The 13,471-nt window shown below is 52.3% G+C and overlaps 5 protein-coding genes and 1 non-coding gene across 6 annotated transcripts; 1 reads left to right on the top strand and 5 right to left on the bottom strand.

Moving 5' to 3' along the window:
• Positions 1–3,111: 3,111 nt before the first annotated feature.
• COL26b_013432 (uncharacterized protein) lies at positions 3,112–3,551 on the bottom strand (the record flags this gene model as incomplete). Its single annotated transcript, XM_053186047.1, has 2 exons — positions 3,112–3,132; positions 3,354–3,551. 2 exons carry the CDS (start codon positions 3,549–3,551, stop codon positions 3,112–3,114), a joined length of 219 nt encoding a protein of 72 aa, XP_053030000.1.
• Positions 3,552–5,208: 1,657 nt separating this feature from the next.
• COL26b_013431 (uncharacterized protein) lies at positions 5,209–5,561 on the bottom strand (the record flags this gene model as incomplete). The annotated part of the gene is made up of 2 exons (XM_053186046.1): positions 5,209–5,231; positions 5,258–5,561. 2 exons carry the CDS (start codon positions 5,559–5,561, stop codon positions 5,209–5,211), a joined length of 327 nt encoding a protein of 108 aa, XP_053029999.1.
• Positions 5,562–7,165: 1,604 nt separating this feature from the next.
• On the bottom strand, positions 7,166–8,519 carry COL26b_013430 (uncharacterized protein; the record flags this gene model as incomplete). Its single annotated transcript, XM_053186045.1, has 3 exons — positions 7,166–7,526; positions 7,581–8,273; positions 8,344–8,519. 3 exons carry the CDS (start codon positions 8,517–8,519, stop codon positions 7,166–7,168), a joined length of 1,230 nt encoding a protein of 409 aa, XP_053029998.1.
• A 1,216-nt stretch (positions 8,520–9,735) lies between these two features.
• Positions 9,736–10,983, bottom strand: COL26b_013429 (uncharacterized protein; the record flags this gene model as incomplete). Its single annotated transcript, XM_053186044.1, has 4 exons — positions 9,736–9,938; positions 9,987–10,486; positions 10,614–10,708; positions 10,861–10,983. The coding sequence occupies 4 exons, from the start codon at positions 10,981–10,983 to the stop codon at positions 9,736–9,738; spliced, it is 921 nt and encodes a 306-aa protein (XP_053029997.1).
• Positions 10,984–11,720: 737 nt separating this feature from the next.
• COL26b_013428 lies at positions 11,721–11,807 on the top strand. The gene has a single exon. It is a non-coding gene; the product is annotated as a tRNA-Arg (tRNA).
• A 258-nt stretch (positions 11,808–12,065) lies between these two features.
• On the bottom strand, positions 12,066–12,289 carry COL26b_013427 (uncharacterized protein; the record flags this gene model as incomplete). The annotated part of the gene is given in 2 exon segments (XM_053186043.1): positions 12,066–12,071; positions 12,083–12,289. The coding sequence occupies 2 exon segments, from the start codon at positions 12,287–12,289 to the stop codon at positions 12,066–12,068; spliced, it is 213 nt and encodes a 70-aa protein (XP_053029996.1).
• Between the last annotated feature and the right edge of the window lie 1,182 nt (positions 12,290–13,471).

Genomic DNA, 13,471 nt, shown 5'->3' with positions numbered 1-13,471 from the left:
AAAGGCTTGTAATTGAGACTTGTCACCTGGTCGAGGACCCATCGAACCTGGGTCTATTCGTTGGAAAGCTCTCTTCCGCTTCTCCTCTCCCTCTTCCAAATGCACTGCCACTTTGACGACGTCCAATATCACACCATCGGTGAAAAGAACTTCTGGATTTGGATCGCCCAAGGCTATCGTTTTCCTGAGTCGTCGTCCTTTGCAAGCATTAAAGTACCCTAGATAGCTCGCTGCAAGATATCGTATATCCATTCCTTTCATGCCCCGGTAGTCGGGAGTCCATGAAGGCAAGCCAAGGTCGTTCCCATTCTTGGAGTTCCAAGGCCCCGCGTTTAACAGAATGGATAAGTCGTTATTGTGAGATATGAAACTTCTTGTGAAGTCAACGTACACCTCTCTCGCGGTTTTCGAATAGTTCGGCGTCGGAAACGAGGCCGAATCGCACACCCCAAGTAGAGCATAAAGCTTATCTCGAGGGTCCGATGCCTGAAGATTTCTCGTGGGTTGCAAGACATTCTTCATGTCGACAGCCTCCTCTTTTTCTATGCAAAACTGGGCAATTCCAAAGAAAGCTCGACGGAGAGCCAAGATCCATCCACTTCGAATTTCTAGGCCCGGCCATAGCGAAGGATTTCCGGAGATCCTGTCGAGCCGCCGGAAAACATCCCATCGGGCGCTTAGATTGCCGCAATACACCATTGCTGACTGGGATAACACAATCTCTTGAAAGATCCACATGCGATTCCAGTACCGCCGTTGTAGGAGCTCTGTCAAAGCTCGCCCACCAGTCTCGTCGTTGACGACTCTTCTGATGATTTCATTATCCCGCTTGAGTTTCTGACAGTCGTTGAGAAGCTGCATCGCGGCCTTTGATGTTCCGGATGCATCCCCCAGCCAAATAGCCACACATCTGGCTTGGGAGTAGATCCTGCCCATCTGAGAAACCTGTTCATTTCGCTCCGTCATGTTGTGTTGGTTGATACAGATGCTGTCTATCCAGATTCTAATGGGCTCGCCTGAACTTTGCGATCGTTGTCTCAGGTTCTGAAGAGCCAGTCGCAAGTTCTTGGTGACAGGTGTTTCTCTACCATTGACAACGATCACTTCGATGCTTGACGAGTCACCCCAGGTATAGGAAAGTGCGTCGTAGTGGACGTGAGGACTCTGGAGCCTTTCCACAAAGAGATCCGCAATGACTGGCGACTCCGTTGAGGATGCTGGCCACACACTCAAAAGCCGAAACTCGCCCATCGTGATAGGAACTTCTCGATAGACTGGAAATCATCAGCACTTTAACAAGTCTCTGCTGTGCGGGTTGTGACTGACCTCCACACCAGTCGATCCCACAACTCTCACGCTCTTCTATATTCCAACTATCCTCCAAGGCACTGTGGAGATTAGAAAGAAAGTTTTGGGCCTCAAGGTTTGTGCACTCAAAGAAATGGCTTTTGCCAAGGCTCACTGTGCCTTCACACTAGGCAAGTTCGTTGGCGCGATCACAGTACCTCGTTATGAAATGAATCTGATTTAGAGCAGTCTCTGAAGCTTCCGAAACCTCTGAGACTTCTCCTTGGACTGAAGTTTGCGGGCTAGGAGGACCGCTATCGTAAAAGGACGCAGAATGAGCGCTACAAGCATAGCCAACTAAAAGATTGCGTCGTTGGACTGAGTGACCCGGCTTGCTGAAAGATTCACACCGATCAACAGTATGCTGGTAGTAAGGACAGCGGCAAGCGCTATACAACTCAATGACTTGGTAACACATGTTGAAGCGAAAATCCTTTGAAGACCAAGTACGAGGCATACGCAGGCAGGGTGGTCGTCGCAGGCTTTTGTGGTTTTGGATCAGGTATGCAATGCTCCGCACTGTTTGTCTCCGCATTCTCCTGCCGGCAGATAGACAATTTGTCGCCGCAATTCTCATCGGCAGAGATGCTCTCTAATTTTCCCTTCAATCGTTGCGAGCCGTTGCGTGACTTGCTGCGGCTGCTTGCATGATGTCCTGTGATTGACAATGGAAAGAACAAACACTAATGCATCAGCGGAGTCTTGGAAGGTTGCCTTGCATGTGCCACGTCGCAACCTCCGCGAACCACCGCAAATGGAAATGAGGAAACGAAATGAAGAATGGGTCTCAACAGCCTCATTCTAATACCATGGATTCTAGGTAAAAGAGAACAGGCTGATACGATTGCACAAGCAGGACGGGACCGAAAGGTGCCTTGCATCAGTGACGTAGACGAGTTCGCGAACTACAACAAGTGGAAAAAGGCATACATAATGATTCCGAAACAGAGTAAGTACGAAGCCAAGCAAGCGGGGAAAATCACACCTTACTGCCTGCGGTACGTGATTTGAATGGCGATCTCGGAACACAATGTTACGACAAAGTTGGTCTTGGCCGTAACGTCGCGGGTTGGATCTTGAGGAGACGGATATCGTCAGGGCCGATACTGAGAGAGTCGTACACTGAGAAAGATTAGCTCGAGGTCGGTACGCCAAACAGGCGTTTGAGGATATTGTACGGTGTGCTTCGGGTTGGACAACTTCTCTTAGCATCCAATCTCGAATTCCGGTCACGACTCCCTTGAGCGACCATTCGGTGTTTGCGTGCGTTGACATTGAAATTGACGAAATTGACCCCTCGGGCTTGGTGGAATTATGTATTCGAAAGATGCGTTGATAGAAGAAACGAATACAAGAACCATGAAAAAGAAACAATAGTACATTCGAGGACAAGTGCGGATTTCTGAAGGGACGTATCCAAAAATCAAGAAGCTTCGCGAGTTGGGCGTTGGCTTATGTATCTGTGTCATGGCTCTGTTGGTTCGGTCACTACCATGACCAATGTACGCGCCGCCAACCCTGGGCAGTGGAGAAGTGGTTGTATGATACCGGCCCATTGAAACATTCCGACGCACGTGAGCGACTACCTTAGTTGGGTTTGTAGCTCGAAAATAGCGGTTGGAGTCTACAAGCCAACATCCAGGCTTGTCATGAGGGAAACTTTCGACATCAACGGCCGTGAACTTTGGAGATTTCGCCATTTGAACACATTGAGTATCATAGCTTCTGTCCGGCAGCAGGTTGGCCCTGGTGAACCCGAATCTTTCACGCGCTCAACACCGTTCGCTTCGCAAATGTATGTACATGGTGGAAAGCAATAATTACAAACGAACATCGCAAGTACACCAGAAAATCCCACGATAAGGGTCCAGGCGTTGCACTGTGTCAAACAACGTCAGCACAATTTTAGCGATCCAACGCCAGACGAGTGGAAACATACTTTAGCAAGGGCCGTCGTAGTACGCGTCAAATCCGATGGGCGCTGTGTTGTATCCGGTATTGCTTACCGTCACGCGGCAGTTTGAGTCGGCCTGGAGGTACACGCTTGCTGCGCCATTGATCAAGGCGGTCGTCCCCTCGTTCTTTTGGAGACACTTCTGCAACACGTTGTTCCCGGTCGACTTCTCTCGAACCCAGAAATGGCAACCCTGTGCCGTTACCGTGGCGGCGAAGACGGCGGTCAGGACGAAGGTGAAGGGCTGCATTGTGACTCTAACTAGTCCTTTGATTAGTTTACTTGCCGACTTTGGAACGAGGAGTGGAACTGATCATACCTAACGAGTGTTGGTTGATAATTCGACAGGAAGGATTGGCCAATAAGGGGAAGTCAGTTGGGAACTATTGGTGAGAGATGGTATTTACAACCTCGTCTGAACGTCTGGCGTTATCCGCTTTTTATTTGCGAAAACTGAAGCTTGGACTTCGCAACCTAGCGGGAGGTTCATGGGGTTTGACTCGTTGTATAATATCACTGATACAGCAGACTCGTTATCTGATACTGGCCTATATGCCGGCGAAAAGTTTATATGTCATTACCTTAATGTCAGACAACAGTTTTTCCCGAGATACTTACAGGGATTCTCTAGTTAGCCGGAACCCCCTTGTGGAAATCCATGCCAACGTGTCTCCGGAATGAGATTGCAGTTGATGTTGAAGTACATACACATCGTCTGTGAATGATATAGAGTTTTGCTATCCGGGCCGTGTAAAGCATGGCTGCGCCCTGAGATCCAGTCGCAGATAACACTACAAGCGACGGCAGCGGTCTGGGCTGCTTAGGCCCAAACAGACCTTAGACGCAACGAATAAATTGGAGACCTGGAAATTCCGGGCCGAGCGAGATCGATTTCGAAGCCGAGCGCATGTTCGTCTCAACTGGGGCTTGACGCGAGTCGTTCAAGTTCACGCCAACGCCATTGAGTCAATCACTGAGTTCTTGGCGTTGCTCGTGAATCTCTAGTTCTCTTGGCAATTAAATCGCAATTCCCGGCGACCTGAAAATGCCACCATCACCGCATTCGTTCCCACCCGCTGCTCACATGCAGGCTCCATTCAACAGGACATGCTTCCCAACCACGGGCATTAGCGGCCTCAATACATCTTTTGACCAGCCTCTATCTTGATCGTCTTGCAGTGCCCGAGATCCTTCGATGGCGGAATCAAGACATGACTGACTGGTCACATATGCCGTGAATCTTAGTGATGGTCGCATCGGCCCCATGGTCTAGCAGCAATTCGACCGTCTTTGGGGCTCCGTACTCAGCAGCCAGATGGAGCGCCGTCTTGCCATATTTGTCGGCCATGCTGACTTCCAAGCTCTTCGGATTTGGTGGTTAATCCGTGATTTATCGACCACAACTGTCTTTCGTTCGCCGGTGAAGAGTTTCACTTGGGAGTTGAAGCAACATTTCTGCGATTTCGATACGACCACCTTCTCCTGCGTAATGGAGAGACGTACGTCCGTTGCAGTCAGAAGTACCGCTCTCCGTATTCGGAAGGCTGAGCAAACAGTTGACCGTGCCAGCTTCTCGGAGTGATGATGTCGCCCAGTGAAGTGCTGTCTGTCCGCTATGATCTTGTGGATTCATATTGTACCCGCGGTATCTCAAAACCCTCAAAGTCCCAACATAACCATGTGCTGCAGCTTGTTGAGCTGCTCCGATTGGATTTTCAGGTCATGAATTAGTAGGATACGTCTTGATTACGGTTCGGCCTCTTAACCCTACTGCGTGACAACTAAAAACAAAAGAAGGAAAAGAAACCCAATGCATCAAACCGCCCTTGTTTATTTAACGCCGCAACCCCAAAAACTTCCATCGCCAATATCCTACTGAAACAGTCTGCAGCAAGCTTTCATTCTGTTCATAACGCGTCAGTATTCAATTCTGCTGGAACAGAGGCAATAACTCACGCCCGAAACCCGTCTTGTCCTCATATCGGTATGTGCAAGCCACGTCAAGCAGCATCTTGAATGAAAACACGTTGTCGCCAGCAGAGTCGGCGATGAGATCAATCTGACGCAGTTGCGAGTGGTCCTCTGTCGTGAGGATGGGTGTGTAGAAATGGGCTGCGGTGTGAGGCTGGTTCTCTTTTCCACCATCATCACCTGCAAGACACGACTCGCGACCGCGCAGGTTGTTGAGGAGTGAATAACGCACCCGATGTCGTACCCAGAACACAACTTGCTGCAGGTTGATTCTGCCGATTCTTGTCATTTCAGCGTCGTCGTGTGCCAACATCAGGCGTCCCTTCCAGGTTGGAAGGTGGAAACCAGGGGGGTGGATAATCCCGACAATGTTAGGAAACGAGCTGCCTTTGCTATCAACCTTAGGATAAATGATCTCATCAGTCCAACGGCGGTTGACCTTGAGGAAGACCGGTGCCCCGGCCTTCCTGCAAGGCTTCACCTTGTGGGGTGATGGCGTGGGGGGTTCGCCCGTCGCGGTTTTCTTGTTGCCCGACTTGCTGCTTGATGTGCCAGGCACGGGCGCGTCTTCTGCGAGGACACCTATCTGAATCGCGGTGTGAGAGGATTCTCTGTCGGGGATCTTGTCGGGGACCGGAACTTCGTCGTTCGATGTCCACCCCTTGAAAACCGAGACCCAAAGCTTCTCGCGAGCCTCAATTCAAGAGCTAGCAGTCTGAAATGCATCGGAATACTTGTTGTACCGGCACAGCATATTCAGCAGGCTATCAAAATCAAAAGAAGCAGCATGTAGACTAATTTGCAGCCTCGTCTGGTCATCAAAGGAAGGGAAGTTTCGGTTCCATGCAATTTATTTGATTGACGCTTCAACGAGGCGACTAATCGGTTCCCAAGGTGCCTTGGCTTCAGCCATTTGTTGGCGTTGCACTGCTTTGAATGCCCGTAAGATTCTTTGAGAAGGAAGCCGGGATAGGGGATGTAGCATGCAGACAGTGGTTGGAATGCCGAATGAAGGGCCACATAAAGATGGCCCAGCATTGAGATGAGGAGCCATTGAAAGTACAGAGTGATATTTAGATGCATGCTCAGGCAACCCTCCCTAGTCAACTTGAATGGTACCAAGCAGCGCTTCCGCAAGGGCAGGTCACTTGACAAGCTATACAGGCAACATAAGGAAAGAACGCTGTTATCGCCACCTAAGTAGTCGAATCGACAGCCCTCAAATGACTTGAAATACTTGCTATATTGTTGTATTCATAATTAGCTAATAGGAGGGCTTGGATTAGTCTGTTCCCTTCTTATCTAGGCACGCCCAGCTATATGCGTATGTGAAGGCATCAGTGGGCGAGGCCTCCTCAAGGGCTCACTCGGGGGCTGGGGGCGGCGGCGGCAGCGGCTGGCGGCTATGAGGGGGGCAGTGAGTGCAAACGTGAGGGTCTAGATAGCCTTAGAGATACTGGATTAGGAAGTTTATTGTACTGTAGCTTTGTTTAGCGATGGAAAGGTTATACTTGTAAGTAGGCTAATTGATTTAAACCTTCAAAATAACAATCCCGTCAACAGCAACTAAGTTTAGGGATCAAAGTTGACTCAACTGTCCTTGTGGCAGTGCTGATCCCAAGTTTTCTGTATGTATATCTTCTCTAATCCAATAAGCCTCACATTCGTGTCGTCAAACGACGCTCTGAGGGCCATCAATGAAAGCAGGCCATACACCGTACCTATCCAGACCGAACCATGTACCAAACCACCGTGTATGAGAAATCGCTCGCTAATCACCAGCCACCGGGGGGAATCATGAAAGTGTACCCAATCCATTGCCGAACCACCATATATCCAGCTTCCAACCCAAAAGGAAAGCATCACGTCATAACGTCAACATGGCTGCTCAGCCTAGAAGGCCGCCGCCCAGCGCTGCATCGTGTTGATGAACATCCTAAAAATGAGCCCGGCGGCTCCTACAACAACAAAAACTTGGGACAGCTCCCACCAGTGCTTCAGGCGGACCTCCGTCTCGATGTATCCCTTCTTGTTGTCCTCACTTGGTGGAAAGCGGCCGTTGACGAGGTACTCCTCCATCAGGGCGTCCTTCTCGTACCACCTCTCGCGCACCCAGGCGTCGAACTCCTTCTGGTCGTGAAGGGGCATGTCGGCGACGCGGAAGCGGCGCCAGTGGAAGTTGACCGATTTCGGGGGGCGGCCCTGGAAGTAGGTGCTCGCGAGGGTGAAGTAGGACTCGCCGTACTTGCCACGACTGGAATGTTGTTAGCTTGTGTCTCAGACGGGACCGGCCGGCGCAGGAACTTACGGGACGCCTTCGTATGCGACAGTGCAGTCATAGACGTAATCCAGAGTCCCCTTCAACTCCTTCAGGCAAAAGTACATTCCGGTGCTGCGTGGGAGCAGTAGGTGCTCAGGGTCCTTCAGGCCCGTCTGCTCCGCCCATGCCGCTGACTTCCTGCGGCCGTTGCCTGACAAATTTGTGCCCTCGGGGAAGAGAAGCAGCCACATCGGGTCGCGGTGCTTCTTGCCACTGGGAGTAGTGTGCTCCATCTTCAGCTTGCCAAGGCGATGCGCCAGGCGCGGCTGGTCGGTGGACATCTTGCGCGACATGAAGATGAAGCCGTAGAACATCATGCCCCAGCCGACGAGGGGAATGTACTTGAGCGACTCCTTCAAGATGATGTAGATGTGCCCATGCATGCCTGGCTCGTTGGCATACGCCACCCACCAGAGGTATAGCCAGTCCGTGTAGATCTGGTGGTTCGCGATCAGGATCAAGCGCTCGGGGAAGTCGAACTCAACGCCGCCGCCGGGTGTCTGCCGTATTTGCCCCGCTACCGATGCATCGCCGCTTATCCGGATCTTCGTGGGGCCCCAGATGTGCGTCATCGCGGTCGTGGTCAGGGCGAAGGATTGTTTCGTCAGGGCCATGTAGGCGTAGTAGAGCTCGCGGTTGACCAGGTAGAGGCCGCAGCCCATCAGCTGGGTGATAAAGATACTGGCGCAAGCTTCAGGTTAGCTGTGGTCTTCTTTCGTCGCAGAGCAGAGCGGGGTATGGAGCTTCGTACCTTGCGCAGCATGCTGCGAAATAGACGGCGAAGGAGACACCGCGGAGGATTTGCATCAGCTTGTTATGCTTGATACGACCGGCCGGATGTGCGTCACTTGGTTTCCTGAGCAAGCCAGCATTTGGACCTGGAGCTGGCACCGCCTCGTCTGCCTTCTTGTGTACGTCGGTCGCCATGATCGCGGGGTAATGTTGGAGGTTTCGGTCGGTTTGGGAGAGTATCGCGGGTTCGAAAGGCATGCGGAAGAGGAGTTGGAGGTTTCTCGTAGGTCTGACGTCAAGCGGCTAAGATCGAAGGAGATAGGGGTCGGTGGAGAGCTTCGTGGCGGGTTGATGAGGAGTCGTCTTCGTGGTGTCGCGTGCGAAGGGCATGTGAGACGGGTAGCTGGACGGCAAGCTGGGATGCTGCTTGGTGGAGGAGGCCAACGTCGTCTTCAGGTCGGGAAGAGTACAATGAGGTAAGGTCAGATAGGTAAAGGTAGTTAAGGTACCTGCGGTTAGGCAAAGGCAAACTTAAAAGTACTTGGTAAGGTGAGGAGGAAACAAAAGACGGACGATGGCAGAGACATCCGCAAGGAACATGGAACGATAGCGACACTGGCGAGAGTCATGGGTTTGGTCTGGTCATGGTCATGGCTTCCATGTCTGGAACCGAGGCGGCCGAGCGCAGCGCAGGCAGGTTCAGGCTCCGTCCGCCGGCTTGATTTTGGGCGCCGAATGTGGACGGGGAAGGAGTCAAGAACCCCTCCAACCATCCGACCCGACGGGTGGTGCCTTCTGCTGATGGTGACGCTGTACTGCTTGCTGCCTTGGCAGCCTGCGACTGCTGTCTGCGACTGCTGTCTGCGACTGCGACTGCGACTGCGGCGCTGCCGGCTTCCTCGGAGGGAGTCTGGACCCTGCCCATCCAGCTCTTGCCCGTCTTTGGTGCTGCCTGCAGGCAAGCTGTCATGGCGCTAGCTGCAAGGAGGATACACAGTGTAGCGTCATGGTGGGGCATGCGCACGGATCTGGATGAATGCGGCGTGACGTTATGGATCAACAGAACAGCCGAAGTCCGGCCTCAGATGCCCCACCTCACCTCAGTTATTTCCGGTTTTCAAGGTCGGTCGGTGCCTTCCGAGCCAATCCCGCCGCTGCTTTTTGGCATCGGCCAATGGCACGTGCGCATACACCGAGATGAGCTACAGGTGAGCTCCAGGTGAGGTCTTCACCGATGCGCTTCGCAGCACTGATGGAGGACCAGCTGATCCAGCTGACTGCATCCCGAAGCATGCATGCATGCACGGCACAGACAGAATCCTGCAACCCCGTTTGAAGTTCTAATCTTTTGGCATTTCAAACTTACTGCATAAGATACACACAGATCTTTCCACCTCAGACGAGCCCCACCTCAATACTGAATCACCAGCTTCGTCGCAGAGACCCCTTTCTTGAGCCGCTCAAGCCCACCCTGAATCGACTCCAGCCCCTTTCCCACCACCTCGGGATCTGGTTTCGCCTTCAGCTGACCGTTTTTGAGCGCTCCAGGCACAAATTCTCTCCAAACCGGATCGCCGACTTCCTCAGGGTTTTCGGTGATTTGAAAGGCCGTCTCTGGAAAAAGTGTCAGAATACTTGCGATGGCTTTCCAGAATGACTTACCGAATGACATGAGCGCATTCTTTCCAAAGTTTCCCTCCACAGGTAGCACCGTCACCACCTGGTGCGGCCCAAGCTTGTCCAGAATAGCGCCGATGGGTTGCAAAGATCGCTGAGAGGAGATCGCATCGTACACCCCCGCAAGGTCCGTCCCAGACAACACCCTGATGGCATCGTCGACGATAGTTTCAGAGTGGTAGTCGAGAACGGTGTCAGCTCCTAATTCTTTTACCTTGTCAAAGTTGGCCTTCGAAGCCGTCGTGATAACCCTCAATCCCGAGGCAACCGCAAGCTGCACCGCCGTGCCGCCAACTGATGAGGCTCCACCCCATACAAGCAATGCCTTGCCCGTCGGTGCTGGTGTTGAGCCAGGTAACGGCAGGCCGAGATACTTCTTCTTGTAAAGACCCACCGAAGCGGTTGCGATGGCGAGGGGAAGTACTGATCCCGCCTCAAAGCTCATGTCATCGGGGATCGGCGCGACGAGATTCGCGGCGGCTTTGCTGTAGAGCTGAAACGTTCCGAACTCGTGATTTTGAAGACCAAGACCGGTGCAATACCTAAATACTCGGGGCTCAGTGACTGTTGTTCGATCAAGGGGGAGACTGGCCTGATGGATTATGGACGCACCCAATCACTCGCTGACCCTTTTGCAGATGCGTAACACCCTCGCCAACCTCTTCGATATATCCAGCGGCATCCGCCCCCAGGATGGTTGGGTATTTCTGTACAATCACTCCGAGATCTCTGATCTATAACCAGCCTTCCGTTTCACGTGCTGTTGCGTGCAGTCTTACTGTATTTTCCACTCGGCGGGGTTCTGTCTCCACATTAGCCGGAACCTTGGGCAATGGACCAGTGAAGAAGCGCAACTCACTAAAGCAGTGACAACATTCCTAATCACAACCTCTCCCGGTCCAGCCGTGGGAAACGGGGCATCCTTTATTTGGAAGGGATATGACTTTGGCTCGGTGAGCCAGGCAGCTTTGTTGGTCGGCATATTAACTTGCAGCAGCTTGGCTTAACAGCGACGAAAGGGAAAGGGTACTGTGATTTTGCATGGGCAGACTTCGCACTAGATATCCCTACCACTCCAAGATATACTTCAACAATTCGGCGAAGACGGAAAACCGAAAATTCGTCCGAAATTCAGTTCCAGCGGCACAAATCATCGACAAACCATCCCTCGAAGCGGGGCCGAAAGGTGTTCGTCGGATAGTGGAGGGATCGTCGGGTTCGCGGTGGGCGTTCCGAAAACTCTCCCCTACTATGACGACCCCGTATTCAACATACTTGCATAGATGGCGGCATCTAGGCGAGGTTTTCCTCTTCCGACAAAATTTCGTAGGAGTTTTCAGAGGTTGCATTTGATGCCATCAAGTTAGATGCCCCCTGTGAACCAAACACACACACAGAACTGCCCCAACTTTAGCGCTCGTTCAGACTCAGTCAATCACTGGATTGAGCTTGACTGCCTGCCCGCAGCTAATCTTCCTCCCCAAATTCTGCCAGCACAGAATTCACAGTCGTGTTCCATGTCAAATCAAGTTCACCTCATTCTCTCCCGCCAACATGTCCCGATATCATCTACCCACTAACAGCACAGCATGAACAGGTTCCCCAGACTGCCCACACCTGTAAGGGTACCTCTCCGCCCCGCACGACCACTAAGACGAAGCCAGCGGATCCCTGTCTGCCGTATATAAGGCCCAAATCTCGCCAAAATCGCATCCAATTGGCCTGCTGGCGAAATGGCATCGCGTCAGATTTCGGCTACTCCAAGTCATACTCTGAAGATTCTAGGTTCGATCCCTGGGTAGGTCGGGATACATTTTTGCGTTTCCCACAACATCGTTTTTAATCTTTTCATGATGATTTTGGGATTCTCAACGGATGAGGTTAAGTTCGCGGCGTTTGTGAAGGCCTTTTATGCCAGCAGCCTGGATAAGCTGAAATCTGCAAATCATATTGTCACGACTTCATCTGGCTACTCGAGAATGATGATACAGGGCCGTACACATATCTTTAAGCTAAGTTGAGTTACCTACTTGTGTGTGATATTAAGTACGTCTTCTGCTGCTTCTACATCTGTCTGTCACTTTGGCTGCCATTGCCATGATCTCCGTCATTATCGTCATCCTTGTCCCTGTTCTCGTCCGTCGTCGTCCTCGTTCTCCGTCGTCGTCCTCGTCCTCGTCCTCATCCTCATCCTCATCCTCATCCTCATCCTCATCCTCATCCTCATCCTCGTCCTCGTCCTCATCCTCATCCTCATCCTCAATCCTCATCCTCATCCTCATCCTCATCGTTGTACGTCGTCGTCGATGGTGCTGCTGCTCTACTTCCCCCGTCCCACGACTCGACAAGCGGTCGGCCTCATCCGTGGCGTGTTTGGCGGGGAGGTGCCGCTGATTGTTGTTGCGGCGCGTTGGCCGCAGAAAATACCACTGTTGACAGAAACTGGTTGCAGAAGAAAGCGCTTCCAAAACCATTTGGTCAGTAGGTCCGCTGAATGCTGTAGGCACTGCGCCATGTGCGCTCTGAATCAAATTGTGTAGCCCTGCCCAATCCTTCATCTTGACGAGCGGCTCAAATTTCGACCGGGCTCTCTCGCATCGGGCCCTGTAGGCTTTTACTATCTACGCAAGTGTCTCTCCCCGCAGGGGTTCGTTGAAATCATGACCATGCTGCCAGCTCACATCGCTTAAATACTTTGAAATATCAGGTTTGGGCCTGGCGCCCTTCTCAACGCTCGTGTCGACAGCCCACTTCGCGATTGCCACCGCTTCTTTTCGCAGGCGGGCCGCCATGCCCCTAGCCAGGAAGTCAACATGTGGGGGCCCGGCCTTTGCAATCTTTGGCAATATTTGCTTGTCGCGGACGGCCGTCCGCACCCTGTTCCGGACTGCACGGAGAAGCCGGCCGACATAGTCGGCGTATGCATCGATTGCGGCGACGTGTTCTCGCTGACACAGCTGCCGCTGCAACTAATTGCGTTCTTCGATTGCTGTTGCATGGGTGGCCACCAGCTGGGTGTTCGTGTCCTTCAGTGCCAGGTAGGACTCTAGCCTCGTGTGTTCACATTGGATGAATCGAATGGCCCTCTGCGCGTTATCCCGGGATCCTTTCACAAGCTCGCGTTCTCCCCACTCTGCCTGCTCTTTCAGGACAGTGGCAGCAATCTGTGTGCTACTGCTGATTACTCGAGGACCTGAGGGAAGCTTCTCGGCATAGGCGGTGGCGCTTGTAATAATGCCCTCCTCGGCGTTAGAGTCCGTACACTGGGGGATAGGTGTGGCGGCAAGCTGGATGGGTTGCGTTCGGGGTGGTGTTGGGAGCACGCTTGGTTGTTTGTTTGTTTGTTTGTTTGTTTGTTTAATATTTAACGCCATGGCGGCAAGGGCGCGGCCGCCCTTGCGGCAGACCTCCCGAAGGGTATGTGGCGTGGAGGGCCGCAGGCTCTAGCTATATACTCTGTAGTACACGCC

This window comes from Colletotrichum chrysophilum (genome assembly GCF_026319265.1).
Source record: "Colletotrichum chrysophilum strain AFK26 chromosome Unknown scaffold_230, whole genome shotgun sequence".
NCBI lineage: Eukaryota > Fungi > Ascomycota > Sordariomycetes > Glomerellales > Glomerellaceae > Colletotrichum > Colletotrichum chrysophilum.
Note: the sequence above shows the minus strand (reverse complement) of the source record. Positions and strands in the feature narration are given on the sequence as shown.